This window comes from Mirounga leonina, unplaced genomic scaffold, assembly GCF_011800145.1.
Source record: "Mirounga leonina isolate KUSES-001 unplaced genomic scaffold, KU_Mleo_1.0 Mir_91, whole genome shotgun sequence".
Classification (NCBI taxonomy): Eukaryota; Metazoa; Chordata; class Mammalia; order Carnivora; family Phocidae; genus Mirounga; species Mirounga leonina.
In genome coordinates this window covers 18325855-18344284 of record NW_023270839.1, presented here as the reverse complement: position 1 = coordinate 18344284, position 18430 = coordinate 18325855, and the positions used below count along the sequence as shown (strand labels likewise).

The 18430-nt window shown below is 41.4% G+C and overlaps 2 protein-coding genes across 7 annotated transcripts in view; one reads left to right on the top strand and one right to left on the bottom strand.

Moving 5' to 3' along the window:
* The window catches only part of NUSAP1 (nucleolar and spindle associated protein 1), a 74111-nt gene that overhangs the window by 31939 nt on the left and 23742 nt on the right, over positions 1-18430 (bottom strand). For 3 of the 5 annotated variants that reach the window (XM_034994139.1, XM_034994140.1, XM_034994141.1), the window contains exon 1: positions 2105-2550. The exons of the other annotated variants lie outside the window; for them this stretch is intronic. In XM_034994139.1, coding sequence (XP_034850030.1) covers positions 2105-2209 — 105 coding nt within the window. In that variant the 5' untranslated portion in view covers positions 2210-2550. Of the gene's footprint in view, positions 1-2104; positions 2551-18430 lie in introns of those variants that run through there. 5 annotated transcript variants of the gene reach the window in all.
* Positions 2549-16513, top strand: OIP5 (Opa interacting protein 5). 2 transcript variants are annotated; one of them, XM_034994146.1, is made up of 5 exons: positions 2549-2888; positions 3137-3203; positions 8157-8279; positions 11149-11230; positions 15941-16513. In XM_034994146.1, the coding sequence occupies exons 1-5, from the start codon at positions 2567-2569 to the stop codon at positions 16034-16036; spliced, it is 690 nt and encodes a 229-aa protein (XP_034850037.1). In that variant the 5' UTR covers positions 2549-2566; the 3' UTR covers positions 16037-16513. The 2 variants fall into 2 exon arrangements, with proteins under 2 accessions (XP_034850037.1, XP_034850038.1); XM_034994147.1 differs by lacking the exon at positions 15941-16513 and adding an exon at positions 13996-14680.

Here is an 18430-nt window from a genome sequence, read left to right as displayed (position 1 = left end):
AAGTTAATGACTACCAAGGAAGCATCTGGGGATCAAATGCTCATTTTACAATTTATGGTCATAAATATAAGTTCAGTCAACAAGGTTAGGTCATTTTCTCCAGGCAGGGCCAGCTGGTTGGGTACAGAAAAAAGGTGGGGGGTGGGGTCGGGGCATAACAGCAACACCATTCTTATACCCAACAAAATTAACAATACCTTAATTTAATAACTAGTTCAATTTTCTTTAATTGTCTCAAAACTGTCTTTCTATAGTTGCTTATAACAAAGCCTCATGCGGTCAACTTTGTCTGGAAAATAGTACCTCTCAATAAGTATTGACACCTACCGTGTGCCAGATAGGTAAGGGGGTCTGTAGTGCCCAGAAAGACTGCACTATTCTACTCTATGAAAACGGGGGATAAATCCGCTAACCCAGATCAGGTGCCTCAAGAGAACAGCAGGTGGGGCTTTTAGAAAAAGATCTCCGTTGCAGTAGCTCTTCAGAGACCCAAACGATTGTAGGGCGTTAATGTTATCCAGAGCATTGAAATCAGGAAGCCTCCACTGTAACTGTCTTGCCACCGTCTGGAGCATTATTCTAGCACTGCCAACAAGTGATTGAGAATAATTATTCAGTATCTCCCAATAAAATGTACTGCACTTAGTGTTGAAAAGACCTTCCAAGGAGCATGGATGAGATTCTTGTTCAAGGAACTTAACTTGTAGTGGAGAGGATAACGTAATACACAAATAACCAGAGTGCAAGGTGAAAGCCTGCAAGTGCTCAAAGAGAGTACCTGAAATTAAACGGCTTTAAAAAGCACATAGGGCTCCTGGGATTACGGGGGTGGCAGACCCGTGGCCAAGGGACCGAAGAGGAGGAGATGAAGAGCTAAGTCAGTGATAATTCTATTGGACTCTGAAGAGCAGGTGGGAATTATTAATGCAAATAAAGAGGGCGAAAGAAGGGAATCTGAGGCCAAAGAGTCAAAATTAGCTAAGGCAGAAAGATGGACTAAGGTGCCAGGTGTACAGGAACGAGCACAGGCCGGATGCTATGCTGTCTTGGATAAGATTCCAACCAGATTGCAAAAAGCTTAAGGCATTTAAGCTAAGGAATTAAAGCTTTGTTTATGAAGTAGTAGCTCAGAAGTATCTCCAAATACACTCCTTTACTATTAAGCCCTAACAGGTACCTGGGCACTGATAATTTTAACTCACTTAAAAACACTTGTAATGCCTGATTCAGGCATTCACTGTGTAAATACCACACCCTAAATATTTTGTGTAAATATTTTGTGGGAAAAGTCCACTAAAGAATATATAAACCCCAGTCCCAAATTGAACCCCCACATTTTCCCCTCATCGTTTTGCGCCTCGGAGTCAAAGACCTTACGGGTTTTGAAACAGAACACTACCACAATGGTAATTATAAATGAACAATCATTCTAGGTCAGGGCTGAGTTATAAAAATTGGTCCACGGGGTGCCTGGGTGGCTCAGTTGGTTAAGCGACTGCCTTCAGCTCAGGTCATGATCCTGGAGTCCCGGGATCGAGTCCCACGTCAGGCTCCCTGCTCAGCAGGGAGTCTGCTTCTCCCTCTCACCTTCCCTCTCTCATGTGCTCTCTCTCTCTCTCTCTCTCTCGCTCTCTCAAATAAATAAATAAAATCTTAAAAAAAAAAAAAAATTGGTCCATGGGGTGGTCCTCTAAAAGTCATCCTTTTTTTCCAGGTCCTCCAATAAAGTATTAAGAGATTTGGGATTCATTTACAATTCCCAGAATTGTTAGTTTCGAATTTTCCAGAAGCCAAGGCAATTATTTCCGCGACTGCCTAACAACCTGAATTAGACACAGCATCCCTGAGTTTTCTGGGCCTGCATTTCCTAAATTAATTCGAGTACTTCCAATAACATCAAGCCGAACAAACCTTTTTGAAGTCAAGGCCTGTGTGAGCCCCCCAACAAATCAGCCCCAAAATAAGGTGAATGCTATGGCCCCCTTTCCGTTTTTTGCATAGTTGGAGGGACAGGTGGCTCCGTCCCCGGGATTCCCGTTCTGTCCCTTCCCACCAAGTCTACCGCAGGCCGCTCACCCTGCCCTGCCCGCTACCGGCTCCGTACCCTCAGGTTAGCCCGGAGGCCCAGATTCTTGGCTAAGTTCTGCAGGTCGCTGTACTTGAAGGAGTCCAGCTCCTCAAGGGAAGGTACGGCCATGGCAAGCTGCATCCAGGCGACCACGCAGAGGACGCGTACTCCAGCCTCCGCAGTGGAGTTCAAAACTCTGGCGCCACTGTAAGCGTTGGTTAAACCGAATTTTATAGAGAGTTTAAATTGAAAATGCTCCACTTCTATTGGTTAAAAATGCCCTGAAGGCGGGGTTTCCTGGCGTTGACCAATAGAAACAAAGATTCTCCACCCATCCCCCTCGCCCCTCAACACCACTTTGGCGCCGAAGGGCGTGTCCAGGCCGAGTGTGTGGGGCAGAGCCCCCCCTCCCCGCTGACGATGTCCAATGAGGATGCAGAAACCGTGCTTGGGCGGGGCCAGGTGCGTGTTCGAAACAGAGGCGCGGGCTGCGGGAAGATGGCGGCTCGGCCGAGGCGGCATCGTTCGCGATACGCAAAGCTTCCACGGGGTGATTTTTGTGATGGCGCTAAGAAGACAACTGACAAACACTCTTGTACGACTTCTATGGAGTGGGACACGCAGGTAGTGAACGGGTCTTCGCCGCTTGGCCCCGCAGGCCTGGGGACGGAGGAGCCGCCATCCAGCCCGCGGTTGCCGTCGTGGCTGCAGCCCGAGAGGTGCGCCGTGTTCCAATGCGCACAGTGCTACGCCGTGCTCGCTGACTCTGTGCACCTCGCCTGGGACCTGTCGCGGTCCCTCGGAGCCGTGGTCTTCTCCAGTGAGTGGGGGCGGAGTCTGAGGAAGGCGGAGGAGGGCCAGAGAGGGGGTTCCAGCTTTCTCACGGGATGGTCGAGAGCGGGTGGTGAAAAAGACGGGGTGAAGATTTAGAAGGAAATCAACCCCTCTGCCAGGGGTGGGGGCAACCTTTCATGATTTTTGTGGCTATGATGAGTCTATCTGTAGCGGGTAGGTTTTCCCTTTCAGAGCTTCACAGTTACTCCTTCTGACCCGTGTTTGTCTTCCTAGGAGTCACCAATAACGTGGTTTTGGAAGCTCCCTTCCTAGTTGGCATTGATGGTTCGCTCAAAGGCAGGTATGTACTGGGAGTTCTCGACGGGTTTCTAGTCCCTCACTTAGTAAGACTGAGGAGCGTAGAACCGACATGCACAAGGTGAAAATGGTTTGTTCTTATTTGCGCTAGAAGCTTATTCAGTCCTTACAGTGTATTTGAAGGTTGTTTCTTTTACCTGTTTGCGACTTGTAGGAACTTGATGTATTAATGAAATGGAAAGGTTGTATTTGTGTGTAGATTTTAAGATCTTTCTGAGGGCCACATCTCTAGTGGCTTGTGCAAGTGAAGTGAGGCTAAGACGGTTATGTCTGGTATGGGAAAAGGGAGAAAAGTACCTTTTGGTGTATAGTGAGAATCATTATAAACTACAATCCTTTGAGATAACTAGGACTTTTAAATTTGCATTTTACTTGGAGTTTGTAATAAGCCGTGGTAGGACTATTTCTTCTGTAATCTAGGGAACCTGGGGAAGAACACAAGTTGAATGTTAAGGACTTGAATACCGAGGGTAAACTGCATCTTTCTGTGCTGTGATCTACAAGTGACAACGAAGTGCTCAGTGATTTTAGTATTAGAAGGCTCCTTAATTTTGAGCGTTGGCTTTTACAGCAAAACAATTCATTCTGACCACAGTTTTAGGGTTAAATAAGGCATAGGAATTCTTAGTTGCTTTACTCAGTAACCAGAAAGAGTTTTGCAGTTCCTCTTTCCCAACTGAAAGAGCCTAGCTATCCTTACCAGAGTGTCCTCTTTCCACCCAAAGGGAACAGGGAAGAAGAGAACAGTGATTTGCTTGGAATTGGGTTATTTGGGGCCAGAAGCAGAAGCTCTCCAAATGTCTTTCTTAGAATAGGATAAGACATCTAGACACATGCTGTCCAATACTGTAACCATTAGCCACGTGTAGCTGTTGAGCACTTAAAATGTGGCCATCCTGAATTGGGAAATACTGTGAGTGCAAAATATACACTGGATTTTGGAGACTTGATACAAAAAAAATTAATAGTTTAAAAATATTGATTACATGCTGAAATGATATTTTTGATATATTGGGTAGTATAAAATGTATTAAAACTAATTTCACCTGTTCATTTTGAATTTATTTATTTTTTATTTATTTATTTTAAGATTTTATTTATTTATTTGACAGAGAGACATAGCAAGGGAGGGAACACAAGCAGGGGGACTGGTAGAGGGAGAAGCAGGCTTCCCACAGAGCAGGAAGGCCCTACGTGGGGCTCGATCCCAGGACCCTGGGATCGTGACCCAAGCCGAAGGCAGACGCTTAACGACTGAGCCACCCAGGCGCCCCTTGAATTTATTTTTAACATGACAGAAAACTTTAAATTACTTATATAGCTCATATTACATCGCAACTGGATAGTACTGATCTAGATGGTTTCTAAAACACTGGAGGGAAATTCCCAAGTATTTGTGTACTTTTAGAATTAGGGGAGCCATGGGACTTGGCAGGAAGAGATTTGTCAGGAAATGGTTCATGGGCTTATAGAGGGTGAGAAGTCCCAAGAGCTGTAGTTGGCAAGCTGGAGACACAGCAGAGCCAGTGGTTTAGATCTAGTCCAAGGCCACAAGCCTAGAACCAGGAGAGCCAAAGTGTAAGTTCCAGTCCAAAAGCCAGAAGGCTCTAGACCAAAGAAGAGCCTACATTTCAGTTCAAGTTCAAAGGCAGGGGGTAAACAACAATGTCTCAGCTTAAAGCAGTCAGGCAAGAGGAGTTTCCCTTTATTCCTGACAGGGTCAGCCTTTTGTTCTGTTAAGACCTTCAACTGATTAGATGCGGGTCCCCAAATGGGGAGGACAATCTGCTTTACTCAGTCTGATTCAAGTGTTAATCTCATTCAAAAACACATTCAGAATAATGTTTGACCTAATAACTGGGTGCCATGTGGCCTAGTCAAGTGGACCATAAAATTTAACCATCACTTGTTAACTTGGCACCCACACGCATCTCCTAAAACCATACTTAATCTCCAAATAAAGACAATAACAAAGTCATAATTCTGTCTAACATGTTACAACTATCATGCATACAACTGAAAACACACTAACCCCTTCTCTGGAAAAGGAAGTTAAAGTCCTTAAATGATGTTTACATTTCTCTTTGATCTCTTGTAATTTAAATACTGTGATATAAAACTAGTAATACTTAAATAGAATGTATAGTTTGATATAGTAGTATGATATAAAGTATGATCTTATATAATGGAATAAGAGAAGAACAGAGATAAACACTCAGACACACAAACTTACTCATAACAAAGTACAGAGGAAATACTCATGACAATTACAGTCCTCATTTCTGTAACTGGTCCCTTGGTCATAGCTGTATTTGGTTTTTTTTTTTTTTTTTTAAAGATTTTATTTATTTATTTGAGAAAGAGAATGAGATAGAGAGAGCATGAGAGGGGGGAAGGTCAGAGGGAGAAGCAGACTCCCTGCCGAACAGGGAGCCCGATGTGGGACTCGATCCCAGAACTCCAGGATCATGACCTGAGCCGAAGGCAGTCGCCCAGCCAACTGAGCCACCCAGGCGCCCTTCATAGCTGTATTTGTAACTACCTTCTTCCACTACCCATCTGTATCCCTTTTTGCCTTCAGCAAGCACTCAGCTGGTCATAGTTCTTTTCCTGGTGTGGTAATGCAGACCTTCATTTTTGAAGGACTTGAGCCATTAGTGGACTAATATTCAATGAAATATTTTATATTGCACACATAAGCATAATTTGGGGATTTTTTCACATTTTTGCCCTGTGCCATAAATTAGTATCTATCAGACTTTTTTTTTTTTTTAAAGATTTTATTTATTTATTTGACAGAGAGAGACACAGTGAGAGAGGGAACACAAGCAGGGGGAGTGGGAGAGGGAGAAGCAGGCTTCCCGCAGAGCAGGGAGCCCGATGCGGGACTCGATCCCAGGACCTTGGGATCATGACCTGAGCCGAAGGCAGTCGCTTAACCAACTGAGCCACCCAGGCGCCCTATCAGACATTTTTCTATAGGTACTGTGCTTTGTCTGATACCATTAATTCCTACAGAGGAATTAATTCAAATTAATGCAATTTATTTCATGGCTTGCTTTTTGGTTACTGTATTCACAAAAACACAGTACTACATGTGTGGTGTGGGACTTAATTTACCAATGAATTGGGATACTGTATTGCTTGGTCTTTTTTAGTATACACTGACATGAATCTTTTTCTCTGTAGTCATATGATTTTTATACTCTATTGATGCAGTTTTACTGCATAGTATATTTATACAAATACTTTTTCCCCTTACCAAACCACTTTAAAATTGTTTTTAGGAGGTGCCTCGCTGGCACAGTTGGAAGGGCATACAACTCTTGATCTTGGGGTCATTGGTTTGAGCCTCATGGTGCGTGTACAGAGTGAGTGAGTGAGAGAGTGAGTAAATAAATAAATAAATAAATAAAATAAGTTTTCAGTACATGCCTGATGAAACATAATTTTTTTCTTTTTTTAAATTTTTATTTTTATTTATTTTTTTAAAGATTTTATTTATTTATTTACTTGAGAGAGAGAGAAAAACAGCATGAGAGGGGATAGGGTCAGAGGGAGAAGCAGGCTCTCCGCCGAGCCGGGAGCCCGATGTGGGACTCTACCCCAGGACTCCGGGATCATGACCTGAGCCGAAGGCAGTCGCTTAACCAACTGAGCCACCCAGGCGCCCACAGTTAATTTTTTTCTTAAAACATTTCTTCATAGGGACTCCTGGGTGGCTCAGTCGTTAAGCATCTGCCTTCGGCTCAGGTCATGATCCCAGGGTCCTGGGATCGAGCCCCGCATCGGGCTCCCTGCTCTGCGGGAAGCCTGCTTCTCCCTCTCCCACTCCCCCTGCTTGTGTTCCCTCTTGCGCTGTGTCTCTCTCTGTCAAATAAATAAATAAAATCTTAAAAAAAAAAAATTTCTTTGTAGTATTTAGGATACCTGGGTGGCTCAGTCAGTTAAGCAGATGCCTTTGGCTCAGGTCATGATCTCAGAGTCCTGGGCTCCCTGTTCAGCAGGGAGCCTGCTTCTCCCTCTGCCTTTGCCTGCCGCTACCCCTGTTTGTGCGCTCTTTCTCTCTCTCTTTGATAAATAAATAAAATCTTAAAAAAACAAAAAATATTTCTTGGTAGTATTTGGATATGTCTTATGTATCAGCAGATATGGTGAGTGACTTACCCAAGTGGTATAACTAGAATCATTACCTGTTTCCTCATCCAGTAATCTTTCAGAGGATAAAAGAAAAGAAATAGATGGCTTGCTAGGGTAATAGGATTTCTTTTCTTTTTTCTCTTTTGGCATTTTGTCTGGGTATTTTTTTAAGTTAATTTTTTATTACATTTGCAAAAGAAAAATCCTGATTTGAGTTCTATTAATAAATTGCTTGGTAAACCCCAACCAACTTGATTATTTTTCTTAAGCTAGAAATTGGTTTAATAGTAGCTAATTTATATGGTCATGTGTAGTTTTTTTTTTTTTTTTTAAAGATTTTATTTATTTATTTGACACAGAGGGAGAGACAGCGGGAGAGGGAACACAAGCAGGGGGAGTGGGAGAGGGAGAAGCAGGCCTCCCGCAGAACAGGGAGCCCGATGCGGGGCTCGCTCCCAGGACTCTGGGATCATGACCTGAGCCGAAGGCAGACGCTTAATGACTGAGCCACCCAGGCGTCCCAGGTCATGTGTAGTTTTATATGTTAAAATGTTAATCTGATTTTAGTATGATTTTTCTGCTTTTTCAAATGTAAATTATTCTATAAGTGACAGTTGTACATCCATAATAATCTAGGATATAATTATATTAAAAGCTGAGTTAACCTTTCTTGAATATGTCATTTCTTCAGTCTCAGTCCTATTATAGCACAGTTTTTAGGAGAACTGGTTCCAGAGACTGGTTATTTTATATTTCTTCTCTGATTTTCTTACCCATATTCTATTTTTCATGCCAGCACTTACAACCTTTTATTCTGTACTTCCTGTGGGATTCCCATTGGTTTCCATTTGTATTCTACCCATGCTGCCCTGGCTGCCTTGAGAGGTCACTTTTGCCTGTCCAGTGACAAAATGGTGTGGTGAGTAGACTTAAGATATTCTTTATCAAATACATTTTAAAAGAGTTTCCAGAAAAGGCAGAATGTTCGTACCAAAGAAAATGCTACAGCAAGGCACTGTCTCTTATACAAAAAGATGGGCAGTGGGACCAAAATATAGTTTCATAACATTATGCTCATTTTAGAAGTCTTATGATCATACCATGTCTTAATAAGCTTACCATGGAATAGATGAGAGGATATTCTTTTTTACAGAAACTTCTGGAAGATAAGCTTTTTGCAAAATAATGTGGTAATAGGCACTTTTTGGGTTTGTGCCCAGCCCCTTTTTCTTTCCCTTTAGAGTGGGACCTTGTGGCCATGTTTTGTTTTTGTTTTTTTTTTAAGATTTTATTTATTTATTCATGAGAGACAGAGAGAGAGGCAGAGGGAGAAGCAGGCTCCCTGCCGAGCAGGGAGCCCGATGCGGGACTCGATCCCGGGACTCCAGGATCATGACCTGAGCCAAAGGCAGACGCTTAACCGACTGAGCCACCCAGGCGTCCCTGTTTTTTTATCACATGTGATACCATTCCCAGGTGATAGGATCAAGAATGAATACCTGACCTAAGCTAAGCCAAATTCCTATTCTAGGAATTTGAAATAAGGACCCAGAGACACTAGTCATTTGTAGATGGTACTGGTGCCAGAGTTGGGAAATGAAAGATCTAGGTTTAAGGTAGCGATTTTCTGTTATGCATGTGGATGTGGTGAAATCTTGTCTGCAAAAAAGAATGAAGCAGATAGATACCCAAAGAAAAGTAAAAAATAATGACTGTGGCCTCATAGAATCAGATAAAGTACCATACTTGTTGTTTCTTCTTATGTAGTACTTTGAATATTTATCTTCCTAATACTACTGTCACTTAAACTTTTTTTGTTTATTATAACAAACTGAAACATCTATCATAGTCTTTTCTGGACCATTAAAAACAAAAAAACAAAAACAGCCACTGATGACCTAGTTTGTGCCAGGCAGTATGCTTACCTCACTGAGTTCTTAATAGAAGAAAACTGGGACTCAGAGAGGTTGGAGGAGCTGAGATTTTAATCTGTCTTAACTCCAAAGCTTATTTTTGTTTCATTAAACAAAGTTTCCTTTTTCTCATTCAATGTGCTTAGATCGGTGTCTCTAGCTGAGCTATATATGACAAAATAATAAAACTCATAAGTAAAGCTCGTCCTTCATTCATGAGGGTGTTCAAAATGCATTAGGTATACTATTTGTTCTTCACTGCAAATTTTCTTTTTTTCTTTCTTCATTGCAGATTTTCAACAAGAAATATATACTTGAGATGGATTGATAATTCACTCCCAATTTCTAATTTCTGCCTAAATATTTTTTTTTTAAGAGTTTATTTATTTATTTGATAGAGAGAACACAAGTAGGCAGAGCAGCAGGGAGAGGGAGAAGCAGGCTCCCTGCTGAGCAGGGAGCCCAATTTGGGGCTTGGTACCAGGACCCTGGGATCATGACCTGAGCCGAAGAAGGATGCTTAACTGACTGAGCTACCCAGGTGCCCCGCTTCTTAAATAATTTCTATCTAGAATTAAGTTTAAAGAGGGGGGGAAAGTGTTTGTAAATGTGTGCTATTAGTAACCTCAAATCTTCTTTAAAAACAGTTAAAAGTAGTTGTTCCAGCTGAGCTGTAATTGAATTTTTGCTTAGGGAAGTTAAGTTTTTTGTAACAAAAAATTTTTGATATAAATTTTTAAAGTATAATAGGATTTTAAGTAATTTCTTAATCTTTAAAATGAGGAGTTGGGACTCAAAGGTCAGTATATTCTTTTTGATTAAGTAGAAATTAGGCAAGTATAGGTAGCATGAGTCTGGGAAGATAATAATCTATGTCTGTGTGTATCAGAATGAATTTGGTTGCGAGTAAAAGAAAACCTGATTGACAGTGGCTTTAACAAGTAAGGAGTGGGGTAATTGGCTGCTCCAGGAGTCCTCCAGTGGTTCAGCCACAATAGGGCTCTAGATCAGCATCTCTGTTTCTCTTGGCCTTTTCCTCTTGGAATCTACTGCAATTATAAGCATTACATATATAGGCAATAGCATCCCCAACCAGGAGAAGGATATGGGAAGTGGGAACACAGGGAATGATCTCATTTTATCATCAAAAGTGTCCTTATTATTGGCCAGAACTATGTCACATGATTGCCTTAAGGTAGGAAAGCAAATATGTGAGAGGAGGGAATAAGATTGCCACACTTGGCTTAGCACAGTTCTGATTCATCTGCTAGGATTGAGGATACTCCTGTCCTAAACAAAATCTGGATTCTTGGGCGCCTGGGTGGCTTAGTCAGTTAAGCGTCTGCCTTAGGCTCAGGTCATGATCCCAGGGTCCTGGGATTGAGCCGTGTCGAGCTCCCTGCTCTGTGGGGAGCCTGCTTCTCCCTCTGCCTCTGCCTCTCTTTCTCTCTGTCTCTCATGAATAAATAAAATCTTTTAAAACAAAACAAAGCAAAATCTGGGTTCTGTTAACAAGAAAGAAGTTAGGAATGACTACTTGGTAGGTAACCAACCACATTTGTCACCATATGATAACTTTTCTTCTAACTGCTATGTGATTTAGTTATTCGTACGACCTGGTTTATGTGTTTTAATTTGTCATGGGATGATTTTGTCTCCTGTATTCCTGGCTGGTAAGGGGTGAGATGAGACACAGAGTCTCTGATGATTTCTTAATTGAGAATATGTTTTTCCTACAAAATACAATATGAATGTTGAAATGAAAATCTGTAAGGAGGCTGTCTTTGCCTGACATTGCTTTAGAGGTCAAGTTTCGTTCATTGATAATCTTATCTGTAGGATGATACTAATATTTTCTCTATATTTTCTATCCAGCTATCTGTTAAAAACAAAAGCCATAGTAAATGCCTCTGAGATGGATATTCACAACTTGTCTCTACCAGAAAAAGTTGCAGAGGTAAAATTTCATGATGGTTGTATGTTTCCTGTAATACAGGCATACCTCAGAGATATTGTGGGTTCAGTTCCAGACCACCACAGTAAAACAAATACCATAATAAAAAGCAAGTCAACTTATTATTTTGGTTTCCCAGTGCATATAAAAGTTATGTTCACATTATACTGTAGTCTACTAAGTGTGAAATAGCATTATGTCTAAAAAAAAACAATGTACACACCTTAATTAAAAAGTATTGCTAAAAGTGCTAACCATCATCTGAACTTTCAGGGAGTTGTAACTGTTGATCACAGATCACCCTAATAAATATAATAATAATGAAAAGTTTAAAATATTCTGAGAGTTACCAAAATGAGACAGAGCCATGTAGTTAGCAAATGCTGTTGGAAAAATGGTGCCAACAGACTTTCTCACCCAGGGTTGCCACAAACCTTCACTTTGTAGAAAATACAGTATCTTTGAAGTACAATGAAGCAAAAAGCACAATAAAATGAAGTATGCCTGTATAGACAACTCCTGGCAGTTTATTCCAATGAATTCGGTGGTGATAAAATGGTGTAATACTCCAATAATCCTGTATTCCTGGTTTGGCATTCCTTACTGAATTTGTGACACAAAGCCAGATAGTGTAATGTCCAGTTCAAGAGGAGGAAGAAAGCTGTTTAGCTCCTGGATTTCCTCTACTCTCCCCTCTGTGCTGGGAATGGACACCATCATCTTTCTTAGATCTGTCCATCCTTTCTTTTTTTCTCTCTTTTTTAAAGATTTTATTTTTAAATAATCTCTACACCCAACGTGGGGCTTGAACCTACAACTCCGAATCAAGAGTCATAGGCTCCTCCGAATGAGCCAGCCAGGTGCCCCAGATCTGTCCTTTCTGTAAGCACTTCATGTTTAGATGTCTCAGGAAAGTGGTGAAATGATCATTTAGGAATTCTTATCAAATGGATTTTCCTAGTGGTTGATAGTTTTGAAGTTGAAGAAAGCAACTTTGTTTTGGTAGCTTACTGACTCTTTCTGAGTGGAAATTTGGCTAAAACGTCACTACCTGCAGAAGAACAACCTTAGAATTTATTGTTCATTTTGTTTTCAGTATTGTTAATAGTTTATTCCTTGCTCATTATACATTTTATAACCAATGGCATTTATTTTCCAAAGTTTAAGTATCTTTTAGGACAGGGGAAGAATGATTTTAGGGGGTGTTGTTTTGCATAGCTAACTAAGCTCATGAAACCATGTTCTAAGCCAGGTGTTGGCAAACTTTTTCTATAAAGGACCAGATGACAAATATTTTAAGCTTTGTGACCATTCGTTCGCAAGTACTCAACTCTGCCATTGTAGCACAAAAGCTGCCTTGGACAAATATATAAACAAACGGGTGTGGCTGTGTTGCAGTAAAACTTAATTTACATAAATGGGCAGCAGGGTATCCTGCAGTCACAGGGAGCCAACCTTCGCTCTAAGCAACCAAGTTGATGAGAGGGGTCAGTAACTATTTTCACTGGTATGGGAGATAACTTCTAGAATGGCAGCCTGAGGAACTCCATGGACCAACCCCCCCCCCGCCCCGGCAAAACTGCCATATCTGAATAAAATTACAAAGGAAACAACCATTTTAAATCAGTAAGAAATTTTCCTCAAGGCATAAAACAAATGAGGAGACATTTATTTAAGACAACGTACAAAACTTCTGTAAGAACAGTGAAGCCCGGTGGCATTTGAGCCTGCTCCCTCTGTCTCATGCCTCTCTACCTCAGAGGAAGGGAGGCTCTGGGCAGCTGTAGCCAAGAACACAGGGATCATTTTTTGCCCTAGCTCCCAGTTGAGGGCTGTGGTATCTTCCCAGGAGGGGCGGGCTATCAGGAATTCTCATCAGAAGCTCTATTCCAGTCAAAAACGGCCACTGGTAGGTGCGAGTTCTACCACCGGCACAGCAGGGTAAGTACTAGGAGCCCATTCACCCTCGCCCCGGCTTGCATGTAGGCCAGAGGTCTCACACGGCAGAGGTAAGCCAAGAAGAACAGAAGCGGGCACCTATACCCAGCACTCTGCTTGTAAAGCGAGGGTGTCATTCCGAGAGACACTGGCCCCTAGGTTGGGAGGGGCCAGGCTAAGAGGCAGACTGTAAAAACTGCCCCTCTCCCCCCGCCACACAAGGGAACTGCTGCCCCAAACAGTAGAGATTTTGAGGAAAGCAATCAAGAGGAAGCTGGTAGTTCCATGAGAGCAACAAGCTAAGCCATAGATTCATTTGAAGGTTACCAGACACAATCAGGGAATAGACAGCTAAGAAGAGCCCTCCTGGCGTCAGAAGAACAACAAAAAGACTGGCTACCAGGGCACCTGGGTGGCTCAGATGGTTAAGCGTCTGCCTTCGGCTCAGGTCATGATCTCAGGGTCCTGGGATCGAGTCCCGCATCGGGTTCCCTGCTCAGTGCAGAGCCTGCTTCTCCCTCTCCCTCTGCCACTCCCTCTGCTTGTGCTCTTCTATCTCTCTGTCAAATAAACAAATAAAATCTTAAAAAAAAAAAAAAAAAAAAAGACTGGCTACCAGTCTTTTAAAGACTACCCCTACAAATAGGGGGAGGGGTCCTGAATTTAACTGGATTAGACTGTTGAGCAATTTATGTCCCAGGGCATTGTCCAAACCTGTAGAGCACTCAGCCCAGCAATTAGTGAAGGCGAACAGCTTGAACAGCTTGACACTTGACACGAAGATCAGGGAAACACTGAAAGAGAACCTACTGAAACCACTGTCTTTCCAGGTGACTGCACATATTCAAGGCTGGGTTCTCTGAGGACTGACAGCAGACTCTCATATGGTGGGGAAAAGAGATATCAGTGAAATACTCTCTCCAGCTCACTAAAACAGATAAGTAGACAACAAGCTGAGGACTGGGTGTTTAGTATCCAGAGTTACTATAATATATTATTTGAAATGTCCAATTTGTGGGATGCCTGGCTGGCTCCATTGGTGGATGTGTGACTCTTGATCTTGGGCTTGTGGGCTCGAGCCCCATGTTGGTTACTTAAAATCGTAAAAAAATTTTTTTTACAAATAAATGTCTAGTTTGCAACAAAAAATTAGAAAACACTCAAAGAGCAAAGTATGACCCATACATGGGACAAAAAGCAGGCATCTATAACTGCCTATGAAAGGGTCCAGATGTCGGACTTAGCAGACAAAGCCTTCGAAGCAGCTATTATAAATAGGTCCAAAAAACTAAAGGAAACTGCTTAAAGAAGTCAAGGAAGGTATGATGACAATATCTCATCAAATAGAGGATATCCTTAAAGAGTTAGAAATTATAAAAAAGAACCACTTGGAAATCCTGGAGTTGAAAAGTACAATAACTGAAATGACAAATTCACTAGAGGGGCTCAGCAACAGATTTGAGCTGCCCAAAGAAAGAATCAGCAAATTGGAGACAGATTGATGAGGTTATGGAATCTGAAGAAAAAAGAATGAAGGAAAGTGAACTGAGCTTAAGACATCTCTTGGGCACCATCAAGCATACCTAAATATTCTTTGGTAAAAGGGATACATACCAAAGGAGTAGAGAAGTAGAAAAGATATTCAAAGAAAAAATAGTAGAAAAATTCCCAAATTTGATGAAAAACATTAATTTACATATCCAAAACCTCAACAAGCCCACGTAGGATAAACACAGAAGAGATACATACCCCAACACATCATAGTAAAAATGAAGAGTGAACAAAATCTTGAAGGCGACAGAGAAATGATTCGCCACATCCAGGGGTACTCCAAGAAGATTAAGAGGCTCTAGAGTTACCTATTTAAGCAGCATTTCCTGATGAACTTTTATTATTCTTCTATCTTGGATGATAATAAAAAGATTTAGTGTAAATTATGTCAGAAATAAGATTTTTGCAAATTATGTCAGAAATAAGATTTTTGTTGACTTCAACAGAAGATTGTTATCCATAATTCTGTATTCAATGATAACTTTATTTACTAAGCACATGTTGTATGCTAAATAATACCATTAAGTTTGGTTCTTGATTTAGCTATTCTTAGGTGAAAGAACTATTGAAAATTCCCTAATTACCACAAACACAGGTTCTTAACCCAACAGCCAGGGCTAGAAGGCCATTAGCAGAATATTGAAGAAAGGCGTTTGTTACTGTGAACAAAGAGGGGAAAAAAGATTCTTGCCACTAGAAAAGGAGGGGAAGACTTATTGATGCTGCTCTCCACAAACTTTCTTACCCCACCGTATTCTTGTCTTCCTTCCCAATACTTGGCGTTTAAACCTGGTGAAAAGGGGTAGGAAGGAGGGAGACAGAGAAGAGTGATGCTCAGCAGTGGCTGGTCTTTTTTCATATGAAACTTTGTATCTGAGGATCTTACTGTGCTCTGGGTTTGTTGCATAAAGTTCTTTCAGAAATAGAACAAGCATATTTATGTAGTGTGTTGAGACATTGTCATCTCTCAATCACTAGTTTAAATTTGAAGTGGTTTCTAGAATCATCAAATTGAGTGTTAAGCTTAAGATGCCCTGATACCAGGGCACCTGAGTGGCTCAGGTCATGAACCCAGGGTCCTCTGCTCAGCAGGGAGCCTGCTACTCCCTCCCCCTCTGCCTGCAGCTCTGCCTCCTTGTGCTTGCTCTCTCTCTGTCAAATGAATAAATAATAAAATCTTAAAAAAAAAAAAATACCCTGATACCTATTCATTTTTCTTCCCAGCTGAAAGAGAAGATAATGTTAACACATACTCACTTACATTCACTGATGAAGATTCTGAAAGAAGTAACTCCCGACCAGCCCAAGCCAGAAAACTGATCCAGAATTAAAGCCTAAGTATCAGGTTCAGGCCTTATTGCTATCTTCTATCAACAGGTGCTATTTGATCAATTCTTGAGAAAGATCAGCTTCAAGAAGGGCTGGGAACTGTGGTTTATTATGCTTACCTCTAGGCTGATTTTCCAAACGATTTGTGAAGCTGTTTCTAGAAGATGAGAAACTAAGGAAGCTTCTGTCCAGGTTTTATAGCTATTTGCCTTAAGAACTTATTTTAGATTATCAATTATATTTATTTCTGAAAACATTTTACTGCAAATTTAGGTTGATTAGGAGGCAATGTCCTGTGAGTGGTCTGATATAAAGATGCACGGTTGTTATGAAAATAGAGTTGTATTTAATGTTGACTACTGTTATTTCTACATGGAGCAGTTATGGTGAAGACTGAGAAACCATTTTTTTTCTTACGTAAAATATCGGTATATATATATATTCTGTAGGTGATACTCAATAAATTAATTGGATAATATACAATTTGTCTTTCTCTTTTCATTTCTAAACTGGGTAATAATGAGAGGTAACTGGGTAGTAATGAGAGGAATGATAAACATCAAACATTCACCAAAATGCTGTTTTTTCATGTTTTGCTTTATGTACCACTTAGGCTCAGTACCTTATCATTATTATTCATTTAATAAAAGTATACTAACTTCTGAGGATAAAAGGTAAGCAGAAAGCAAAAAGCCACTCTCTACCTGCACAGAGTTTATATCTCATTAGAGGTGGACATTCAAATAACCAGATGAATACATGTGAAATGACTACTCTGTCTTGAAGCAAAGGGACCTAGAGCTACCAGCACATACAGCAGGTAACGGACCCGGTCTGGGGGTCAGGAAGGGCCGCTCTGAGGAAGTGACATTTCAGCCTTGGTCTGAAAGAGTAGGGGTTATTTAGGGAATGGAGGGGGAAACCTGTGCAGAGGCCCTTAAAAGAACACGTGCAGGAGGTGCACCAGTGGCCAGAAACCAGAGGGTGCAAGGACTTACTGGCCTCCTGAAGGATGTTTTTATCCCAAGAACAATGGAAGCCCTTGAAGAATTTGCAGAGGTGGCCCATGGCAGGCTTGGTGTCACTTTTGTAGAACTTCATTATGGTTGTCGTGGAGAATGGGTTTATAGGGGCAGCAGGCAGACCACTGAGGGGCTGGCAAGAGCACAATCCAGACATGATCTAGCCAAGTGGTGGGGGCATAGAAAAGTGGACTCGGTTCAGATGTAGCTAGCAGCCATTTTCTTCTTCTTTCCACTTTATACTGCATAAAGGCCATTTCCCTTTGAAAATATTTTAAACAAGAAAATTCTGATTTGCTTTATGCTTTTGAGTTGCATAAATAAGGGTGAAGCCTCTGGCAACAAATAGTACCAGAAAAACTTACTTTCTACTCCTAAAGAATGGACCTAATAAATTAATACTATATTGAATCATCCTGGGGTTTTTATTGTCTGTGGGTATGTTCTTATGTAGCTATTTCCCTTAAATTCTGGATTTGCTGATTTGGCAGAAAATTAAATGGGAAGTTAAATGCTTGAACTTAACATCAAATTAAGCTGGCTGTTTTAAATAGTTTTTTTTAGGGCCTTCTGGGTGGCTCAGTCGTTAAGCGTCTGCCTTCGGCTCAGGTCATGATCCCAGGGTCCTGGGATCGAGTCCCGCATCGGGCTCCCTGCTCTGCGGGGAGCCTGCTTCTCCCTCTCCCACTCCCCCTGCTTGTGTTCCCTCTCTCGCTGTGTCTCTGTCAAATAAATAAAATCTTAAAAAAAAAAAAAAAAGTTTTTTCCCCAAATACAAATTACATGCTTACTCTAGAAAAAAAAATTCAGACATAGATGTAAGACAAAAATAAAGGGTGCAAAGTACACTTCCTTTCCATCTTTGAGAGGCATAGGATAGCATGCTGGGAAGTGAGCAGGCTCTGGAGCCAAACTATTTGGATTCACATTGTGGTTTGGATAATTACTAGCCATGAACATGAAGAATTTATTTCAACTCTTCTGGTAAAATAGGGATTAACAACTAGGGTTGGTTTTTCCTTTTCTGGGGACAGCATCCATAGGCATTCAGAATGGTCCAGCGTTTGACATACCACTGAAGGCTGTCCTACAATACAGCCTCTAACGAAACTAGGCTGTCCCAGATCCCTGGTAATAGAATCATTTACCTTTATACCAAGAAGATTGGGAAAGCCCCAAAATCTGCATGTGGCGTGTGCCCAGGCTGACTTCAAGAAGTCCATGCTGTGAAAACCTGTAGTTCTTACTGAGGTGGTCTAAAATGAGGAAACACGTCAGCAGGGCCTAGGGTGGTTCCAGGTGTGCTACCTGTGTTCACAACAGGATCAAGCGTGCTCTCCTTACTGAGGAGCAGAAAATCATT

Excerpts from the sequence above, each read along its gene's own strand:
- OIP5 (XM_034994146.1), top strand. The coding sequence starts at position 2,567 with ATGGCGGCTCGGCCGAGGCGGCATCGTTCGCGATACGCAAAGCTTCCA. Across the intron at positions 8,280-11,148 it reads TCCAGTGACAAAATGGTGTG|CTATCTGTTAAAAACAAAAG; the intron begins GTGAGTAGACTT and ends TTTTCTATCCAG. Across the intron at positions 11,231-15,940 it reads TACCAGAAAAAGTTGCAGAG|CTGAAAGAGAAGATAATGTT; the intron begins GTAAAATTTCAT and ends TTTTCTTCCCAG.